Here is a 22,371-nt window from a genome sequence, read left to right on the forward strand (position 1 = left end):
CCAGTGTCTGTGTGTGTGTGTGGGGGGGGGGGGGGGGGGTGATGCACACAGCAGGGGTCTGGCAGCTCCCCAGATCCACGCAGGGGCGTGAATACACCCAGCTCCCCAAATAAGGATCTGTTCAGACGAAGCTTGAAAGTGGAGAACTCCAGGAACTGGCTCTCCTGGAAAACTGCCACCCACCGTTTTCTTTCGAAGGATCATCTAATCCCTTGCGTCTAATAAAAATATAATAAGGAATTCACGATAAAGAAAATCATCTTTTTCCCTGAACTCAGGGCAGTTCCTGAAACTCGTGTGACTTCCCATAACTTGAAGTCCCTTCCTGAATGTAGGACCTGGGTGTCAGACCTCACGTGCATGGATTCTGAATCCTCCTTCCTGCCTCATCCTTGCCTGGCTCCGCCCTGGAGTCATCATTGGGGTTTAGTCCAGCCGCGCAGACCAGCGCACAGACAGGCTGCAGCTGCGGACCGGCGGGCGGGCAGGAGGCGTGCAGGAGCCGCGGGCGTGGAGGCGCCGGGGTCCCGGGGCGCAGGTGAGAGCTTGAGGGGCGGTGGCCGGGGCTCCTGGTGTCCGACCGCTCCGCGCGCGCACTCACAGAGGGGCTGGGTTGGTGGAGATGGGGCGCTGAGCTCTCGGGCTCCGCGCTCTGCGCCTCCGCTGAGGGAGAGAAAAAGGCGAAGACTTCGCAGTCCTGGTGGGGAACTGCGTCTCTGCAGGGCGGCCCCAGGCTTGGCTCTGCCCCTCTCTGGAGGGGCAGAGAGTTGGCATCTTGAGCTCCCAGACGTCCACCCATCCGCACAGAGCCTCTGCTGCCCCGGACCACATGTGGGGCGAAACACTTTCACATCCAGGCCAACACTGAGGCTCTCATACTTGCCCACAACTCACTTTCATGCGCATACACACTTGTGTGCGTTCACAAGGGGCACACATGCACACACAGCTCATTCACTCACAAACACTCATTAAAACAGAGCGAATCCTTGAGAGGGGCACTCCATTGCCTCTGTCTACGCTCTCCTTTCATCTTTGGTTAAACTGCAGGAGCAATCTCTAAATTCAATTCGCCACCCACTAGTGGTCAATGATCTGCAATTTGAAAGCCACTTTCCACTCCCAGTGCCTGGGAGGCCCTCAACCCTGGGACTAAATAGAGAAGGTGGTGGGGAGTACAGGGCCCCCCCCCCCTTCCTGCCGCCCCCGGAGGGTGCATCCAGCATGTGCAAGGAGGGGGAGGATTCTCAGAGGAAGTGCCTTGTGAAAGAGAGAGAAGTAGCCCAGCTGATGGGATGGCAGGTACTGATGGCAGGTGTGAGGCCGCAAGGTTTACAGACTCAGCCCCAGGCCCGGAGGAGCTTCTTACTGCCCAGTAGGGATCCCTCCTGGCCATAGCCGCAGGGGCAGGACACATCAAAGGCGCCCGGGACTGGGGCGTCTCTTCCCTCTGAGCCAGGGTTGGGGCTCCGTTTCCGCTGTCTTCTGAAGGTGGTTGGTCGCCTCCCTCCACACTGTTGGTGAAAGGCCTGCCTGGAGAGCAGGGTGCTCACCTTCCCATGTAAATATCCTGGTACATAGCAAGTTACCAGTGAGCCTTTGCGTGGGAACACTGGTCCAGCTTCTCCTAGGTGCTGCAGGAGTGGAGATCCCTGCTGACCGAGAACTCCTGTGCCACTGGTCAGCCGATAACCCTCGGGTCCACACACCTGCTGCCTCAGTTTCCCCAAGGTCCTGTGGCAGGACAAAGTGCTGGCAACGGCATGCACTTTGCAAAGTGTTCCACTGACGCCCAAATGTGACCAGGTCCCCAGTGACAGCACAAACCCCAGCTGTGTGCCCAGCTTAATATATGTAGATACCAGCACCTGTGAGAGTGATATGAGAGAATTATGAATTCTTGCCTCACTTTTCCCAACTCCAGAATTCTCAGGGCCCCTCCAGGTCTTGCCCCATGCATGCAGTCTTCCTGTTCCACCCCCGACCCTCTGCCTTCTCACCCCTCTCTTCCCCTCTTGTGCCCTGGCCTCTCTCTCTCCCGTTTTTCTGTCCTTTGCAGCATCAGAGACAAGAGGAGAGACTCGGGCAGAGGAGTGGAAATGCCAAACTTAAAAACCCGTCTGAATTTCAGATAATGAATCATTTTGAAATGTAAATATGTGGCAAATATTACATAAAATATAGCTATATTTAAAAATAAGACAACAGTGGAACCCCAGACTGATAAAAACATCAAAGGTGCCTGAAGACACAGGGAGCTCCTCCCATCCCCAGTCCAGCTCCTCCATCCTCAGTCCAGCTTCTCCATCCCAGTCCAGCTCCTCCATCCCCAGTCCAGCTCTTTGCAGACAGCCCTTCTGCACTCTATAAGGTGGAAAAAGTCTGTGTCTCCATTGTTCAGATTTGGTTTATTTGAGACTTGTCTATGGTTTCAAGGATCTGCCCCAACCTGGAGTTCTTCCCAGCTCCTAGGCTGTATCGTCTGACAATGAGGAGCCAGGCCCAAGGTGGTTGGAGTTTGGGGGCAGAGACTGGTGGGAAGGGACCCTGGCTTTCTTGTCCAGATTCTGGAATCCTCCAGGGCTTTCCCGGTGAAGAGAACGTCAGGGAGAGCATGAAGTTGGACTGAGAGGTTCGTGTGTGTGAGCAGAGCCCCGCCATGGCCTGGGGAAGGCTCAGAGAAGACTGGACGTTTAGGGGCAGCGGGAAGAGTGGCAGGGAGGCCCAACCAGTGCCCGCCTGGGAGCTCACAGCTTCAGCAACCTTGGGCAACATGACAGAAGATGGCCAGGGGTCACCTTTGCACAGGCATTCTCCCTCAGGGGACTCCAAGTGTTGGTAGAAAGTCTGTGACACTTCCTGGTTTCATACTCTTCTGGTCATTTCATTATCTGTGAGAACATACCTATAAACAACACATCTAGTGACTACAAATGGGTTTTTAAGGTAGATAAAACAAACATTAATGTTTAAAAACTAAGTCATTGAAAAATAATTTTTAGGTCATAGGGGTACATGAAAAGTGAAAGTGTTAGTTTCTCAGTTGTGTCTGACTCTTTGTGACCCCATGAACTGTAGCCCACCAGGCCCTTGCATCCATGGGATTCTCTAGGCAAGAAGACTGGAGTGGGTTGCCATGCCCTCCTCCAAGGGATCATCCTGACCCAGGGATCAAACCCAGGTCTCCCACGTTGCAGGCAGATTCTTTACCGTCTGAGCCACCAGGGAAGCCCAAGAATACTGGAGTGGGTATTCTATCCCTTCTCCAGGGGATCTTCCCGACCCAGGAATCGAACCGGGGTCTCCTGCGTTGCAGGTGGATTCTTTACCAGCTGAGCTACCAGGGAAGAACGAATTTGTAGGACATAGGGATACATAGTGCTGTGAAAACCACAGAGGTGGGGGCAGATAGGCTGGCGAGACAGGCTCTCTGGGGTGTTTCCCTGGCAGGTAGACAGAATATGAGAAACTGAGGGCAGAGTGTAGTTTGGTGGGCCTGACTTAGGCTCAAGGAACCCCACACGCCTTTCTCAGGGGGCCATGCCCTCACTGCTGGAAGACACCAGCTGCCCTCCCAGCCGGCCTCTGGACTTCAACCTGCTGCGTCCTTTTGCTTTCCTTTTACTGATCAACACACACGCTCCCTCCAGAGTCCAGTTGGACAGGTCAGCATGTTACAAAAACACCCTTTGCTGAGGTCACCCACTCTCCATGTCACCTGGGCCAGGTGCAGACCAAGATTGACCTTTGACTCATTCAGCTCTGCTGAGGCACCTGCCCAGAGCTCATTGGAGGGGACTGACTGCACCCCTCATGTGGCATCGGCCCTGCAGGGAATTCTGAGCAGACTGCAGGGATTGAGCACCCATTATAGGCAGAGCATGTGGGAGGCCCTAGGGGCCCTCCCCCCAGCACTGTGTGTGTGTGTGTGTGTGTGTGTGCTGTGTGCACGAGACAGGGTGCACACAGGGTGTTCTCCCAGGGAGTGGGATTGGATCCTGGAAGCTTCTGAAGAGGGGGTGGCTTCACCAGGCTAGCTTGTCCTGGCTCCACATGGAGTGAGACCCTGCCTGGTTCAGGACTGTGAAGGAAGCCACTCATTCATTTATTTTCAGTCAACATCCTGGTGGCTCAGAGAATCTGCCTCCTAGGGGGCAGACTCAGGTTTGATCTCTGGGTTGGGAAAATCCCCTGGAGAAGGGAAGGGCAACCTACTCCAGTATTCTTGCCTGGAAAATCCCATGGACAGAGGACCCTGGCGGACTACAGTCCAGGGGGTCACAAACAGTAGAACAGGACTGAGTGACTTTCACTTTCACTTTTCACTCAATTCCCAGAAAGTGTACTAGGAACTTGAAACACGACTCCTAAATTGATGGAAAGGGTAAAAGCTGGACAATGGTCAGGAAAACGTGATGAGGAAGGGTTTTGAGGGGGTGAGGTTCCTTCTGGATACTATAGACCCCTGGCTATCTCCCTCCCAGAAAGAACACACCTGCCCTTCCCACTAAGTCTCCTGGTCGCACTGGGCATTCGGTGATGATGCCAGGTCACCAGCAGGAGGCTCCCCCTCTCACACAGTGAGGGATCACTGCTCTCAGAGCACAGGCTTAAGTGGTACTCTTCCTTTGGTTCCCTGGTGGGTGAACCCTCCATGGACCCTGAGGACACCTGCCTGCTCCAGGCTTGGGGGCCAGTGGGCAGGCCTCCCTGGGAAGGGATTCCTCAGCCTGGGGAGACATGGCCTGCCTCCCTGTCGATGGGACTCCCAGGCACACGTTCGATGGGAAACAGGGGAGCCAGAGGCTGTTCCGAGGTCAGTGGAAGCAGCAGAGTGGCTGTGGTCTGAGGGGAGACCTTGAGGAGACTGGAAATGCTGGGCGACCTGCCCAAGGCTTCCTCCAGGACGGGTCAGTGGCCAGAGAAGAGCACGCAAGATGAAATCTCCTGCCTGCTCAGGCAGGCTCAGGGTAGGACACCCCTGGGCAAGGGTCTCCCTCCAGGCAGCCCCGAGGGCTCTGGCTAGGGGGCCAGGAGTCACTGTCCACCACCAGCAAGGATGCCTTTGGGCCCTATGGGTCGCTGGGCACCAGTCTGTGTATGAGAACCTTTCGATTTAAGAAGTTATTTTGTAAAAAAAAATACTCAGGAAAAGAATGGAGCAGATTTTACCTGAAGTGCCAGGAAAAGCCCCAGCACAGGAAGTTGCAACACCTCTTTCTAGAACCTTCCATCACATGAGGTTCTCAGCAGCAAGTAATAGTGATGAGCTATTTATGTCCCATCCTGGCAAGTGCTGAAAGGCAGCTACTGGATTGTGTCCACCTGTGAAATCTCAGCCTCTCTTGCATTATGCTGAGCAGGTTGTGGCAGGATCAGGGCAGCTGTCTCTCTTCACTCAATCACCAAATTCTTTGTTCTTAAAAAAAAAAAAAGAAATAAATTGATTAAAACTGTGGAAAGTTCTTGTGAAAAATGAATGTCGAAGGAAAGATAAACATCCACAGATAGAACCTGCCTTCCCAGGGGTGAAAACGCATGATGGGCAGCATGGTAACTGTACCACGTGGCCTGGCAGGGCCTGAATAGCCCCACATGGTGGGGGTGCCTTGGCCAGGGGGACAGGGAGCTTCTCTCTTCAGTGCCTCAGTCACCACTTGTCCTCCTGGAAAGGAAGCAAAATTAAACCTGTGACATGACACTTACAAACAGACCTTGAGGAATATTCAAGGTTTGAGCATAAAAACAGACAAAATTTGGCCATGATGGATATTCTACCATCTGGGAAGCCTTTTAAAAAGGATACTTTAAACAAACAACAAAAACTACTTTAAAAGAAAACCCTGAAGCCTTCAAGGAAAAGACAGACAGGACAACATAAACACGTGGAGTCTTTATTCCAGAGACGATCCAGGGAGAAATGGTGATGGAAACGTACTTAGCCTGGAAGGCAGTTTGTTTCTTTAAGGGGTGAAAGTCTTATAAACCTGTAAGAAGACAGACAGTCCCAGGAGGGTGAGCGAAGGGTTTGCAAAGGCAGTGACAATGTGGAAACCCGAAGGGCCAGAACCAGGATGAGCTGGTCAGCCCTCCACAGCCCCAGGTGTCACCAGGAAGAGGCGGAGCTGGGAGCCAAGGGGCCTGGGCTGCTCACAAGCTAAGACAAAGGGAATCCTTGCAGCCACTGAAGTCAAGCTTTCAGGATCCTGGGAGGCAGACCTCACCAGCAACACACTACAAAGTGAGAACCAGACGCAGAGAAATGGACAGAACATGACCGCAGAACACTCCCTCCAGTGTCTGGGGTTTGTGCCTGATCATTCCAGTGAGGGGAAAGCTGAGGTCTGGGGAAAGAGGGAGGCGACAGTGTGAGTGTCCTGGGGCAGCCGTGACCAAGGACCACAAACAAGGGATCATAAGAAGCAAAGTTTGCCCTCCTCCAGTTTGGAGGCCGGATTCAAAATCAAGGTGTCAGCCCGGCTGCAGGGAAACATCCTTCCTTGTCTCTTCCAGCTTCTGGTGGCTCTGGTGTCCCTTGGCTTGTGGCCACATCCCTCCAGTCTGTGCCTCTGTCAGCTCCGGGCCTCTCCCTGTGTCTCTTCTTATAGACTTGTCTCTTCTTATAAGAAAGCCAGTCACATTAGATTGGGGCCCACGCTGCTCTAATATGACCTCCTCTTTCTTTATGACTGCAAAGGCTCTGTTTCCAAGTGAGGTCACCTTCACAGGTTCTGGGTGGACGTGTGTTTTGGGGCCACCTTGCAGCCTTCCCTGATGGCTCAGTGGTAAAGAATCTGCCTGCCAATGCGGGAGATGTGAGTTCAATCCCTGAGTCGGGAAGATCCCCTAGAGAAGGAAATGGCAACCCACTCCAATATTCTTGCAAGGGAAAGGGTCTGGTGGGCTCCAGTACATTGAGTTGCAAAGAGTCAGACTCGGCTTAGCGACTAAACAACAACATTCACCCTAGTACATACAGTACAGAGGGAGAGAAGAGTGAATCAAGTAATGGGTTATCTAACCTGATTCCACATATGTAAAAGCAGATACATGTGTGTGCACAAGAACACGTGTCTCTCAGGTGACTTCTTTCTTCTTCAACTACAGATGTTGTACATATGTGAGAAAAGAAGGCTGTCCTTCTGACGATAAATTAGGAATAGAAGCAAGTCTAGAAAATCAAGGGAAGCAGCAGACAGCAGCACCAGTCACAGGGGTCTGGGTCCTGAGATTGTCCCTCCCCATTTCATTCTCCTTGTTTCACCCAGAGTCTCCTGGAGTCAGGACTGGGGCTGGTCACCAATGGCCCCCTCCTGGAAGGGATTACATCCACAGTTCCCTTTGCTCCAGGCCCTTCTACCCAACTCCCCCCCACCCCGGAAGTTGGGGGAAAAAAAGATCAGAGACACTGAATTCGAAACCAAAGGGTACCAACTCCATGGCATTCTGGAAAAGGCAAAACTCTGGACACAGTAGAAAGATCAATGGCTGCCAGGAGCTGGGGGGAAGGATGGATGAATAGATAGAACAGAGAGGATTTTTCGGAGAGTGAGACTACTTTTTGCTGTTGTTCAGTCGTTAAGTCATGTCTGACTCTTTGTAACCCCGTGGATTGTAACCCGCCAGGTGCCTCTGTCCTCCACTAGCTCCTGAGTTTGCTCAAATTCATATCCATTGAGTTGGTGATATGATTTAACCATCTCATTCATCCTCTGTGTAGTACCTAATGGTAGCTACATGTCATTGTGAAAAGTGAAATTGTTAGTCACTCAGTCTTGCCTGAGTCTGTCCATGGAATTTCCCAGGTAAGACTATTGGAGTTGGTTGCCATTTCCTACTCCAGAGGATCTTCCTGACCCAGGGATTGAACCCTCATCTCTTGTGTGTCCTGCATTGGCAGGCAGGTTCTTTACCACTGCACCAACTGGGAAGCCCAAATGTCAGTTTATTGGATGCCAAAGCCTGAGATGAGCATTTGTTTCAGAGGAAGTCAAAGTTCAGCTTTCCAGACTGTAACTCATGAGTTCCACAGGAAGACTCTTTTTGTTGATAAAAGCAAATCTGGAGAGTGGACCAAATGTCCCCAAATGCCAAGCTGCAGAACGCAAGAGCAGAAGAGGGGCTGGGAGCATCCAAGGTGGTCTTAGGTTGGTGTCAGGTTTAAGGGGCTACACGAGATTCTGTGTCCTGACCCGTCTCTACAGGACACACGGCTCAGGGAGTTTTGCATGTTTTATACAAAATTCAAGATACCCCAGCAATATCAATGGACTTGTCTCCCAGGGACTTGTTTCCTGTCTCATCTGTGTTTCTCATCTGTCTGGCAGTGGTCTCACTGCAGACATTATTAAGGTATAAAGACTGGTCAGGACATAGTGGTGAGGGAGGAGCTTGGGGACCCTGGCCAGGGTGCAGCCCCTCTCACAGGCTTCCGAAGGAGCCTAAGGGATCTCTGACTCATCAGCTTTCCTTCCTCCAGGGAGTGTCCCAAAAGCCAGTAAGGAGGACGAGGCATCCCTTAAAACTCCTCCACATCCTGCGGGCCATGCTGACCTCAGCATCCACTCTCCTCGCTCCCAGGATGCTCTGGGTCCTCTTGTTCTTGGCCACCGTCAGGAGTGCTCAGAGTGGAAGTAAGTTGCATGGTCCCAACTCTGCAGGGGGTTGGGGGAGGCAGTAGGGGCAAGCCGGGTGTGGGAGGAGAGACCTAGATCAGGCCAGGAGGGGCCCAGGCTCCAGGTAGTGCCAGTGACCCCAGGAAAGGCAGTCAGTGGATGTCTGAGGTCCAGCCATGACCCACATGTGTGACTGTCCCCCCCACAGACTGGGACCACCCCAACTGCACCAGGGGTGTGGTTTCTGTGTTGCGGGGCAAGCCAGCCACGATGACCTGCAGCATCTCCAATGCCTTCTCCCACATCAACATCTTCCTGCAAGCGATCCCCTCGGCTCCCTGGAAGCTCATCTTCAGAGTAAAGGCCCCAGGAAACTTCAGTCAGGATGGATGGCAGCTCTGGATTCGAGAGGGTGAGGCGCATCTGGTGATTGAAAAAGCTCAGGACACCCAGGCAGGGCAGTACAAGTGGAATCTGACGGGGCGCCAGAGAAATGTCGAAATCACCACTCTGAACGTCTCAGGTGAGCGGAGCGATTGAGGCAGTGGTTGACCCCACGAGCTTCTCTGTTTGGCTGTGGGGAGGGGGAAGCAACTAGGGAGGAGTGATTCCTGCCCACCTGAGGTGCCTAGAACCACGGCGATGAGGCCTGAAGAGGACTCCCACCCTGCCCCACCCACCCCACGTCTGTGCCCTCTCTGAGCCTCTCCTCAGGGCAGCCCCGGCACTGGGCCTGGTCACTCTCCCCGGCTGCTCAGGGGGCCAGTGCCTTCCCTCCCTGCACACCTCCTCTCCCCCCACCCCACCCCTTCCTTTGCTGCAAAGCTTCCCCAGTCACCATCCTTCCACCCACCCCCTTCGCCTGTTCTAATGCAGTCATAGTCACCCTGAGCCCTGGGGACAGGAAGTAGGGGTGCAGCTTTGCCCTGGACCAGGAAGAGTGGGAGGAGCACCCCCAACCCAGCTGGGCCCTGGACGGGGAACCCAGTGAGGCCTTCATGAACTCCTGTATCCAGGGCTCATCTGATACCTGGGGCGGAGGGGCTGCATCAGGGCAGACCCTGGGCAGGCCCCTGCCAAGCTGCCCTGTGTCTCTTTGGCAGAGCCGCAAGACCTGCTCCTCACACCTTCCGCAGGTAGGTGTTTCTATCTTCATCCTGCAATACAGGAGGGGAGCCTACAGAAAGCCCTCTTGGGTCTCCCCTCCTCTGACACCCTTACCCTGTGTGCCTGGAGCCCTGCCCATCCCATGCATCTATCCCCCTGCCACTCTGCTACCCATCTGCTTCCCAACCACAGGTGATGTCCCCCTCGAGGGTGCCCCCACGGGGGTCAGGGGCTCCTGCACAGGTGAACAAAGGAGGGAGGTCCCGCCCATTTTCCGCAGGTTCGCAGATGACCACAACCCCTTTCATTGTTTATCCTGAACACAAGAGCCAGATCCAGGTAATCCCCATCCTCGTCCTGGTCGTCCTCTTCAGCCTACTGATCTGCACACTGGCCTGGCGCCCAGGGGGTGGTTCCCTGAACTTCAAGCTCCAGAGGGTATTGGCCGACGTGCCTGGTCTGTGGACAGGGGAGAGGTGGGGTCATCTCAGACCTGAAGTAGACACTCTGCCCCATGGTCTCGTACCCACCGAGACTAGTGAGAGAGTGGGGAGCGTTTGAGGTCCCAGAGAGCCAGAACCCCTCCCCCAGAGGACCCCAGCCAGCAAATGCAGTCCCAGTCCCAGAACACAGATGCCCCACCCCGGACAGGCCACTGAGTGCACACTGTCCCTAGGACACCCTAGAGGATGGCATGGGGGCTTCCTGCTCCTTCCAGGAGACCTAAGATGTGTGGGTGGTGGATGTTCCTGCAGGATGCACTTGTGGGCAAAGATGTCTGCGCGTGGCTCTCATCCCTCCCATCCTCCCTTCGTCAGGTAAGGAGGCTCTGAGCCTGGGGTGGGACCTGTGTGCACCGTGTGCACTGGACTATGCAGAGGGGACATGCGGGAAGACCAGGCTGAGGACTAGGAAGCTTGGCAACTTCCTGGCTTCTTCCTGATCTACATGCCAAGGAAGGCTCCTTAGCAGGTTTTGGGGCTCAAAGTGCAAAATCTCACGTTCCATAGCACTTGACCTAACAGGACCCTCCCCCTCCTCCACCCCACGCAGGCCTGTGCTCCTCCCTAGGGCAGGAGTGCCACGCTGCAGTCACGTGGGAGAGGCCCCAGTCTGGGGTCCTCAGCTGATCATGGACACGCTCTTGTCTTTGGAACATGAATAAGAACCAGTTCAAGGGACCTTCCAGGAAGCACTTATGGAACAAAAATGAGGCTATCAGTGGCCTGAGATGATGGATGGGGCCTCCTCCACCACCCCAAAGGGTAGAGCAGCCCCTCTGGATGGCAAGCTGGACGGGTGGCTGCTGGTGGAATCTGTGTCCAACCTCCCTGGTCTTCCCCAGCCCTGGGGCTCCCCTCTCTACCACCTGCCCCATGTGCTGCCCCTTCCTGTTCCCAAACCGCATCCCAAACCACATATACCAGATGTCTTTATAAGCAAAACTGTACAACCCCACTGAGTGTATTCTTTGTTGGTTGTTTTTTTTTTTGGAGGTGGTGTGGTACGTCTTTTTTTCTTCCTTTCCTCTTCTTTTCTCTTATGATTGGATGACTTTAGTGATGCACTTGAATTCCTTTTTCTTTTGTGTGTGTATATCTATGATAATAGACTTTCGGTTTGTTGTGACCATGAGATTTTGATACAGCAGTCTATATATATATATACGTGCGTGATTGTTTTAAGTTGCTGATCTCTTCCTTTCCAGTGCATTTCAGACATCCTGCATGTGCACTCTGCTCCTCTCACGATTACTGGTTTTGATATCATGTTTGAGTGAGTGCATGGCTTCCTACTCTTACTGTATGTTTGCCGTTACTGGTGAGCCCTCCCATTTCATCCTTTTCTTGTTTCTCGTTGTGGCCGTTTCTTTTCAGCGTAGAGAAGTTCCTTTAAAGATAGAGCTGCTTTGGTGCTTCATTGAATGTGTTCGTAAAAGGTACATATAATGTGATAAAAAGAAGGTTTTTCTAGAAGTGCTACTTTCAGTGCTTTGCAAAACGTCCATATTGCTCATCCTCAAGATGAGTCCACTAAACCTACTAGCAAATCATCGAATGAGCTGAGAAATACATCTTTAAGTCACTAAAATAAAAATCCAAAAGAAGCTGCTGTGAGTCTTACAAGCTAAAAAGTCCCAACGAGGGATTCCCTGGTGATCCAGTGGTTGAAAATTCGCCTTGCAATGCAGGAGACGCAGGTTTGATCCCTGGTGAGGGAATTAAGATCCCAAGAGCTGTGGGGCAGCTAAGCCTACATGCCACAACTAGAGAGCCCATGATACCCGACACAGCCAAATAAATAAATATTAAAAAAAAAAAAAAAAAGAAGAAGTCCAAATACATCCAGAAGGCCAGATATCTGGGAGGCCTCCCTTACCATGGAGAATCTCAGATGCACACAATGCATGCTGCCAGGCGACTGTGCCCTCACAGGAGGGTAACGATCCCAGAACAGCTTCGCTGGCACCCGGAGTCCAGGTCTAGAACTGAGTATATTTGCATCTCCCAGGTTAAAGAAAGGTTCATGCCAGAAATGGTGGGTTTGTTCCACCCCCTGGGCCAGGCCCCTAAGACACAGTGGGCACGGCACGTGGGACCACCATGCTTTGGGGGCCGTGGAAATGTGTTCCATTTTGCCTAAAACAGACTAAAAGTGTTGATGCTTTGAAAGTCATTCAAAGGTCATTTTAATATTGCTATCACTCTGGGATGGGCTCACATTAAGTCATTCAGCCCCTGCACACCCAAGGCAGGAAACCTAGAAAGAAATACTGTGTCTGGGTCCTTGACTAATTTTAATTTTCTACTCATTGCTTATCAGTACGTTCAAGGAGTTCTCTAAAGGAAGTTTAGCTCTGAGTCCTTGCAGTGCCCTAGAGACCCTCCCCCCAGGCCCCCGTTCCTCCTCCTCAGCCACACTGGCCCTCTTGCAGGCCCTCAGAAACCCCAGGCTCTCTCTGGCCTTGGGGACCATGTGTGCGCTGGTGCCTCTGCTTGGAGCCCTGTTCCCAGACAGACCGCCTGACCCTCTCTCACCTCCTCAGTGCTTTACTCCTATGGCCTCTTGAGGTTGGGCACCCCTCTCCCAACAGGTGCTGTGTGTCCTGCCGCGGGTCTGTTCGTCCATCCCTGGAGTTGTCTCCAGGCCACGGGCATCTAGTCCATTTCACCCTCTGCCCTTGGCACCAGCACTGGCAGGTGCGGGCACCCAGGGAGTGCTGGTGATGAACAAAGGCAGGATGAGGTTGGAATGGGGCGGGTTTGACAAGCCCAACACTTTTATTGTTTCCTGTCAACAATTTTGCTAGGATCCTCTGGGCCTTTGGCAAAATTCTGCCCCTGAAATAGACACCCCCTCATGCAAGAAGAGGAGGAGATTCACCGTCCTCTCTTTTTCACCCCGGGCCAAGAGGGAGGCAGAGGTGGGGGACTCAGCCTCTAGGCCACAGTCCTCCAAACAAGAATGGGATGCCAGCACCAATGGGCGCAGAACGCCTGGGGAGAACCTGGATGCTGTGGGAGCCTCGGCCCTGGGTGAGCTGCCACGTTTCCAGCCCCTCAACCAGGGGTCCCAGACCTACGGACTGAGGCCCACGTGGTCACCATTGTCCTGGCCTCCCTACAACACCAGAGGCTAGAAGGACTGACCTCTCCACAACAGCCCCAGTAGCCATTAGCAATGAATGAGGACTTGGGCCTGGAGAGGAAGAATGCTGAGTGGCCCAGAGACTGAGAAATGGGGGCCCACCACAGTATACTCTTCCCAGTATCATATTGGACACCTTCTGATCTGCGGGTCGGGTGGAGTGGGATGGGCGCTCATTTGGTATCAAATCTTTTTGCCTTTGCATACTGTTCATGGGGTCCTCACGGCAAGAATCCTGGGAGGAGTTACCATTTCCTCCTCCCGTGGACCGTGTTTTGTCAGAACCCTTCACTATGTCCCGTCTGTCTTGGGTGGCCCCGTGTGGCCTGACTCACAGCTTCACTGAGTTACACAAGCCCCTTCACAACAGGGCTGTGATCCATGAAGGGGCTAAGAGGGTGTATGTGCCACTATCATGATGCTGGAGATTCTTCTAGGTGGTTTCTCAAACACCTCAGCAGAGGCAGTGGTTGGTGTGCGCTCTTTTGGTGGACTTTGCTTCTTGGGATTTGGTGGCAATTCCTTTGCATTCTTTCCTGATTCTGCAGAAAGAGAAACTGTAGGAGCAAGTCCTCAGAACACTCCGGCTTCTCGCAGCACAGTCTTCAGTACCCCGGCTCGTCCTTGCTGCAGTAGAAAGGAGGTCACTATAGCAGTGACTCGGGAGTGGGCTGGGTAATCGACCTGGTGGATGGAGGTCACACCCTAAAACACAGTCTCTTCACATCCAAGCTTTTCGAACAAGCCAAGTAATGGGGCAGAGTGACACGCTGTCCCTGTGGTGGGATGGACCCTGTCTAGGGAGGAAGAAATGAGCCTTGTCCCAGCCACCCCACGCCCGGCCCTTGGTTAAAGCTGCAAATTCTGCTCCTTTTTGGAAAGCAAGACTCTAGATGTTGGGCTCTCAGGACATTTGGGCTAAAATGTACTCGATACTCAGACCCAGACGACACAGGAATTCTCTGTCTATTTAAATGCCATTCTCTCAGTAATAGAGGAAGTTTAAAAGTCCTTTATATCAATGCCTTGGGAAAACAGGATTTGTGGATCTTAGAAGATGTTTCCCCTTTTGCAACGGTCTTATAATAAGGAAAACCGCCAAGAAAGATGCTATTAAACCATGTACATAGTCTCCAATCTAAGCTGCAGGCAAATGAGAAAAGGAAGCACATTGCCCAAGTGTTAGGAAACCAAAACGCAGAGGGCCAGGAGTGTGGTGGAGGATGTAGTAGAATCATTCACTAAGTAAAGCCATTGCTGTCCCCCCAGGCTTAGCTTCCAAGCCACTGCTGGAGGAAACAGGAGAGACAGGGTAGAAATGGCAAAAAGGGGCCAGGCTAGTTGCTGCCCTGATTCTGGTCAGTTGTGTTTGAAGGAGGAGGAGGAACTTGCTGCTTTTGCAATAGGTTGCCAAGCTCCACATTTCTTCCCTGTGATCTTGACTTTCCACCGTGATCCCAATGAATCCGGTGGATCACCGTGGAGTTTTTTAGACCCTCATCCGAACCCCTCCCAGTCTCTGGAAGCCCTTCCACACCTGTGCGGTTGGCGCCCTCTGCAGGGCGGCTCCGCGACGCACAGGTTCATCATGCCCTCAACCCTGGAGCACAGGTGTGCTTTCCAGGCTCCCCTAAGGAAACTGGTCAAAGGAAGGTCTCAAAACAAAACCCGGCAGGGAAAGTGCATCAGGTGTCGGGGTGGGTGAGTTGGAGGAGGACAGAGAGATGAAGAAAGGTTGTGAGGTGATGGCCAGGGCAGGACGGTGGTAGCAGCCAGCCAGAGGAATCGCAGGAGACCTTATGGAGGGGCCTCAGCCCTGATGACCCCTTTCCCCTGCCCGGCAGGTGGGGGCCCGTTCCTCCAGCTCTGGGTCCCTTGTGTGTCCTGAGGCTTTAGTGTCTTCCATCCCTCCAACCACTGGGACTCAGAACTGAAATAGAAACCCAAATCCCACTTTTCCACCACAAGGACAGGTTAACCTGAAGCCCCTCTTAGGAAACACGAATCAGAAAGTCAGAAGGCTTTAGCTCTAATGAAAGAAAAACGCGAGTCCGTTGGCGTCTCTGGCATTCATTGGCCCAGGGCTCTGCTGTGATCTGCCCTGACTGTGTGTCCTGAAGGGTGATACAGAGAGCTCTGGCCACTGATCAGCCCGTGAAGCTAGGGACCCCTCTCCCTCTGGGCTCCAGCCACAGGGGAAGGTTTTGCCCCTGAGAGGGCTGGCCACGGTGCCTGCCTGTGGAGCTGGGTTGGACCCACCTGAAGCAAATCTGTGGCCACCAGGTTTGTGAGGTGTGGGCCAGCATGAGGCATGGCTCCTGGACCCCTCTCCCCGTGTGGCCAGGAGCAGCAGCAGCTGGTGAGCAGCACACGGCATGGCAGCTGTGCAGACCTGCGGAACCAAAGCTTCCCCGTGATCCGGTGCTCGAGATACGCACAGGCAGGAGGCACGGTCGTTCACACCAGGCACTGTCCTGAGATCTGATGTGGTCTCCTGTGTGTTTATGAGCAGTGTACTGCCCTCTCCTCTTCAGCAGTGCTTAATTCTAAAAGGTTCTCCTGACAATTTTTAACCCTAAACCTGTCATGGAGCTTTATTCATTGTCTGACACCAGGATAGCAGAGATTGCTCCAAGCCCTGTGGCTCCATGGCATGCCCGCACGTGAGCATACGTGAGCCCGTGCCTGTGAGAGCACCGGCTGTGGGCCAAGTCGAGCCCGAGGGCAGTGGCCACTGTCAAGGGGCAGGTGGGCTAACGGAAGTGCACGGTGAGCCCGGCAGGATCACACAGGGTGCTTTGGGGCAACCTCCTGTGGCATGAGGGTCTCCAGCCACGCTGAGCTCCAAGGTTAAGTCGCTCTGCAGAGTCTCAAAGCTGTCTAAGTAAGGATTAAACAGAAGACAAAAAAGAAAAAGATAAATGCACACTGTGTAGAAGACTGTTTTGAGAAAAAGGTGTAGATCTGGGTTGGAAGGAGACATGGGCAAACGTGACCCAGGGTGCTCCCACTCCTCCGTGAACTGCCCCGCAACATGACAGCGACACACGCAGCCAGGGCAGGCCAAGGTGTGATTCTGACGGCGACAGTGTCACAGGTGGAGGGGCTCTGGCTGCCTGGACCCCTGAAAGACCGTGTGGCACAGGCCCCCTGCACAGGCTCCCAGGGAAGGGGTGGAGGCCCCTATTTCCACAGATCCCCCACCGCAGACCAGCACCAGGAGGCCCCTCTTCCAACAGAGGGCACAGGCATTCGAAGGGAGACCAGGTCAGGTGCATATATTCACAGGGGATCACCCGCACACCAGTCTCCCTCACCGTGAGCAGACCCTCAGACCAGGCCCCCAAGGCATGCTGACTCAGACCTGCCAACAAGGGGCCCAGTTCAGAATGGTATTCCTCCACCATCCTCCACCTGACAGCAGCTGCTAGAAGGCCTGTCCAGTTACAGCCAGACATGAAACAATGGACTGGTCCCAAATTGGGAAAGAAGTACGTCAAGGCTGTATGTTGTCACCCTGCTTATGTAACGTATATGCAGAGTAGATTGTGTAAAATGCTGGGCTGGTTGAGCACAAGTTGGAATCAAGACTGCCAGGAGAAATATCAATAATCTCAGATATGCAGATGACACCACCTTAGGGCAGAAAGCCAACGGGAACTATAGAGCCTCTTGATGAAAGTGAAAGAAGAGAGTGAAAAAGCTGGCTTAAAACACAACATTCAAAAGACTAAGATCATGGCATCCGGTCCCATCAGTTCAGTTCATTTCAGTTGCTCAGTTGTGTCTGACTCTTTGCGGCCGCGTGGACTGCAGCATTCCAGGACACCCTGTCCATCACCAACTCCCAGAGTTTACACAAACTCATGTCCATTGAGTTGGTGATGCCATCCAGCCATCTCATCGTCTGTCATCCCATTCTCCTCCTCCTGCCTTCAATTTGTCCCAGCATCATGGTCTTTTCAAATGAGTAAGCTCTTCCCAACAGGTGGCCAAAGTACTGGAGTTTCAGCATCAACATCAGTCCTTCCAGTGAACTTTTCTTCCGAGGAGTAAACGTCTTTTAATTTCAAGGCAGCAGTCACTGGTCCCATCACTCATGGCAAATAGATGGCGAAACAATGGAAACAGTGACAGACTTTATTTTCTTGGGCTCTCAAATCACTGTAGATGGTGACTTCAGCCATGAAATTAAAAGATACTTGCTCTTGGAAGAAAAGCTATGACCACACAACAAAAAAAGAGAAAAGCTATGACCAACCTTGGCAGCATATAGAAAAGCAGAGTCATCTCTTTGCCAACAAAGGTCCATCTAGTCAAAGCTATGGTTTTTCTAGTAGTCATGTATGGATGTGAGAGTTGGACTATGAAGAAAGCTGAGCACCAAAGAATTGATGCTTTTGAACTGTGGTGTTGGAGAAGACTCTTGAGAGTCCCTTGAGCTGCAAGGAGATCCAGCCAGTCCATCCTAAAGGAAATCAGTCCTGAATATTCATTGCAAGGACTGATGCTGCAGTTGAAGCTCCAACATTTTGGCCCCCTGATGCAAAGAGTCAGTTCTTTGCAAAAGACCCTGATGCTGGGAATGATTCAAGGCAGGAGGAGAAAGGGACAATAGAGGATGAGATGGTTGGATGGCATCACCGACTCAATGGAAATGAGCTTGAGCAAGCTCTGGGATTTGGTGATGGACAGGGAAGCCTGGCATGCCGCAGTCCATGGGGTCACAGAGTCAGACACGACTGAGTGATGGAACTGATCCTGAGAAGGCCTGCCTGGGTGGTAGAGGCCTCCCTCCATGAGCCTGGTCCCCGTCTGGGCTCACAGCCTGAACACCCAGCACCTGCATCCTCGAGCAGGGTCCCACATTTCCAGCTTCTTCTGATTATAGGGGTGAGGCCACAGACAGTCTGTCAAACCAGCACCAGTTCCCAGAACAGCGGACACAGTTCAAGGCAGCATGCTGAGCCCGTGGGATGGCAGGAAGAATCTGTGTGGCTGACTCATCTCTTCTGCGCAGACACTGCTGAGGCTCGGCTCTACAAGGAAACATGGACCAATTGTAAAAAGGAGGAAGGAACTCAACTCACCACCACCCAACTCTGACACATCTTCTTACCTGCGTCCCAGATGTCTCAGCTTTCTGGCAGGATAGCCATCACAGGCACACAGAGGCAAGAGGCTGGGCTGCTCCATAAAGCTCTTCCATAAAGGCCTCTGTCTAGTCCCTAGTCTGGCTTCTGAAACAGGATGACCTCCCGCTGACGAGTGCCTTCCCCACCCATCTCCCCTCCCCACAGCAGAGTGCAAGCCAGAGACGTGCAGGAGTGATGAGGAATTCCAGGCCCAAGGCCACTTCATTGGTTCCAGGTCCATGTGTTCCTTTGTGTGTGTGAGTCGCTCATGTCCAACTCTCAGTGACACCATGGACTGCAGCCTGCCAGGCTTCTCTGCCCATGGAGTTCTCCAGGCAAGAATACTGGAGTGGGTTGTCATTCCCTCTTCCAGGGGTTCTTCCCAACCCAGGGATGGAAACTGAGTCTCCTACATCACAGGCAGGTTCTTTACCATCTGAGCCATCAGGGAATCCCATCTGACCCTTTAGTAGCAAACAATCCCCACATTCTTTTTGCCTCTGAATCCTTTTTTGAATCTTTTATCAGCTGAGCCAGTGAAAATCCAACAGCAAAATGGAAACTGGGTGGCAGATACTCCATGTGCAAAAACAATGGAGTGAAGGAGTGTGGGGCCTCCATTCACATGCCACCAGCCAAGTCCTGAGATTCTGTGCCAAATGACAACAAACCAGATTTTGTGAATAGTATGCATGTTTTATGAAGCAGGTTGGACTCAGAGTTTTCCAAAAACCATACTCACCTCCTTTATTTAGCAGTCTGCCTCTAAAAGCTTCCCAGGTGACTCAGAGGTAAACAATCTGTCTACCCAGCAGGAGAGGCAAGTTTGGTCCCTGGGTGGGGAAGATACCCTGGAGAAGGGAATGGCAACACACTCCAGTACTCTTGCCTGGGAAATCTTGGGGACAGAGGAGCCTGATGGTCTACAGTCAATGGGATGGTAAAAGAGTTGGACGCAACTCAGCAAATGAAACAGCAGTAGCCACCTAGAAAGTGGGGAGGGCCTGCGGGGCCGGCTCTGAAAACACTTGTTCCTCCGACCCAGGGACACCCATGGCTGTTGAGCACCATTCACGGAGAACCCGCTGTGCTCAGAATGGCGGGCCTTCACCCCTCTGGAAGAGCAGGGACCTCATCAGAACAAAACACCCTTGTTTACTGACCCCTCGAAGAAGGAAACGTGCACTCTCTCTCCCCACCTCACCCCGACCCCAGGGGCCCAGCCTCAGTGTGGACCGTCCCCTGGGGCTCCCATGAAGCCTGAGCAGCTGGCTCGGCTCTGCTCTCAGCCTATGGACCTCCCCCTCAGGCTGACTCTGGCACATTCCAGAAGGTGGGACCTGAACCCTCAGATGTGTGCTGACCAGCTGAGGGCCGGGCACCCGGACCATCCCCAGGGCACCTGCCGTCAGTCTCCTGCTCACAGCCCTCCTTGGGCCCCTTGTGGGAAAACACCCACTTTCAAACTCTGACCCTCAGTCAGTCTCAGACCTGGTGGCCTCTGGCCTGTATATTCCAGCCCTGGGCCCGGAAGCCTCTACCAGGAGAGGAGGTAAAAAAGAAATGAGGAAGAAAGAACTGCCTCGGGGTTGGGGTGGGAGTGGGAGGACAGGAGGGGCATCTTTGCTTCTGAAGTGTCCTGGAGCTGAGGGCCAATCTTCTCAGGGCAGGAAAGGCGGGAAGAGCCTTGAAACACCCGACCCCTATTCAAGTTTGAGTGAGCCTCTGAACAGGGTGGGGTTGGGGGGGCATGTTTTAGGGGGGGATCCAGTTGACTGAAAGAAAACCACACAGTGAGGGAGCTATGAGTGGAGTGAGAGAATCCGTCTCAAGAGATGGGAGAGGCCAGCTGGTGTGGGGCTTCTGGCCAGGAATACAGGTGGACTTCCATGGTGGCACTAGTTTTAAAGAACCTGCCTTCCATGTAGGAAATGTAAGAGACCCGGGTTCAATCCCTGGTTAGGAAGATCCCCTGGAGGAGGGCATGGCAACCCACCCCAGTATTCTTGCCTGCAGAATCCCATGGGCAGAGGAGCCTGGCCAGCTACAGGCCATAAGGTCACAGAGTCGGACACGAGTGAAATGACTTGGCATGCACAGATGGTCAAGGATATGTCTGGATGAAGGTGACTCTACTGCTTGCCACAAAGAACAGATATTAAAAAAAAAAAGAACAGATATATCTCAAGTTGAGGATGATGGTGCTCTTCTTTGTGTGGGAAAATGCAACCAGCTGGGGTCACCTAAGTTCTTCCTGAGGCTCGCATCTAACCACCTAAGGGGCTGCTTGTCCAAAGTACACAGTGTCCGGTAATGTCTCTAATTCCTGTCTGAGCACAGAAGTGCGCTGTGGGTCAGCGGCTGCAGAGGATCAATCTTTGCAGAACTGGACAGTGAGCAAGACACTCTTTGCTCCTCTTTTGTGTGCAGGGTCAGGCCCACCAGGCTGCAACCCTCATCGGAGTCACTCAGGGATGGCCCCTCAGCCTTGGTGACCGTCCAGGAGTTCCTGGCAGCTCCCACTCCTTCCAGATGGTCTTGGGGTGACCTTCCACCCAGGAAAGGCAGCATGGTGGTGCCAGGGTCCCACAGCCCCTCCCCTGGGAAAGGCCAGGGATGGGTCAGAAAGGTGAGGTGATGGCCTTCAAAGGACCCATGGTTTTGCACTTGAGCCCATGGGCATTTCAGCCTGGCCCCACCCCTTCCACCCACCGCCCCGAGATGTGGGGGGTCATCCTACTGTCCCTTCTCCTCCTATCAACCCCTCTCTCTTTAATCTAATAAAAATTGTTGTTTAATCTTAAAGAACACAGTATTCTCTGATTACTTGAGCACAGCATCATTGTAGAAATTCTGGAGGAAAATAAGTTGAAGAAACTGTAAAAACCTGTAGTCCCCAGACTCAGCTTAATTCCTGATCACATTTTATATTCTTTTTGCTTTTCTGGAAGTATATGTTTCTGTGGATTCAAAAGGAAGGGGCTTTCCAGGTGGCACTAGAGGTAAAGAACCTGCCTGCCAATTCTGGAGATAAAAGCACATGCAGGCTATATCCCTGGATCGGGAAGATCTCCTGGAGGATCGCATGGCAACCCACTTCAGAATTCTTGCTGGGAAATCCCATGTACAGAGGAGACTGGTGGGCTGCACTCCAGAGGGTCCGGAAGAGTCAGACACGATTGAAAGGACTTAGCATGCACCCCACGTATGCATTCAAAGGGAAATTGGGACAATGCTGTCTGCAGAGTTGGGGGTTTAGGCTGCCTGGTTCTGCTGATGCCCTGACAGTACTGTCAGACGTGCCAGGCTTCACCGCAGCCCCTCAGTCTACACCAGACACGTCACACACAGGAGCTGTGTATGGAACCTGTAACTGATGCAGCTACTGTCACAGGAGCACCCCCAAACAGATCCTCTGCTTCCCCACAGACCCTCAGGTGGTCCCAGGAGCACTGGCTCCTCCAGGTCAGTGGCACTTCCAGGAGTAGGGCCCTTCTCTGCCACTCGACAGACCCCAGGGACCCTCCCCCTTGAGGACCATTTCAAGTAGCCCCTGAAGAAAGTCTTTCCAGCTCCTGCCTCCCCCAGGAACAGCTGAGGAGTCTCCCTCTGTCCACAGCTCTCTTTCTGAGATGCCTCTTGGAAACTCCCATGGAGGGAGGGCATCTCCCGGGATCAGAAGAAGCCGCATCCGGGCCCTGGCATGCCCTCTCATTGCTCTGGGGTTAGAGTCTTCCCAGAGAAGCGTCTTGATCCTCGGGTAATTCTGGGAATGGAGGCAGAAAGTTGAAAGGAGAGAGCAGACTCTGTGTGTGAAGGTTCCTCCACCACCTTCTCTGGGAGTCTGCAGGGTTACTGGGGCAAGA

General features: G+C 53.0%; 1 protein-coding gene across 6 annotated transcripts in view; it reads left to right on the forward strand.

Annotated features, from left to right (window-relative positions):
* The first annotated feature begins 391 nt into the window (after positions 1-391).
* The window catches only part of LOC133057669 (secreted and transmembrane protein 1-like), a 39,918-nt gene continuing 17,938 nt past the window's right edge, over positions 392-22,371 (forward strand). Inside the window, exons 1-7 of one of the 6 annotated variants that reach the window (XM_061144455.1) lie at positions 408-538; positions 8,480-8,633; positions 8,824-9,138; positions 9,719-9,751; positions 10,003-10,061; positions 10,478-10,540; positions 10,776-10,875. In XM_061144455.1, the coding sequence (XP_061000438.1) occupies positions 8,546-8,633; positions 8,824-9,138; positions 9,719-9,751; positions 10,003-10,061; positions 10,478-10,540; positions 10,776-10,793 (576 nt within the window). In that variant the 5' untranslated portion in view covers positions 408-538; positions 8,480-8,545 and the 3' untranslated portion in view covers positions 10,794-10,875. Of the gene's footprint in view, positions 539-8,479; positions 8,634-8,823; positions 9,139-9,718; positions 9,752-9,914; positions 10,062-10,398; positions 10,542-10,775; positions 11,181-22,371 lie in introns of those variants that run through there. The other 5 variants (XM_061144458.1, XM_061144457.1, XM_061144459.1 and 2 more) reach the window with 5 other exon arrangements.

The sequence above is a fragment of the Dama dama genome, chromosome 5 (genome assembly GCF_033118175.1).
Source record: "Dama dama isolate Ldn47 chromosome 5, ASM3311817v1, whole genome shotgun sequence".
In the NCBI taxonomy this organism is placed as follows: domain Eukaryota; kingdom Metazoa; phylum Chordata; class Mammalia; order Artiodactyla; family Cervidae; genus Dama; species Dama dama.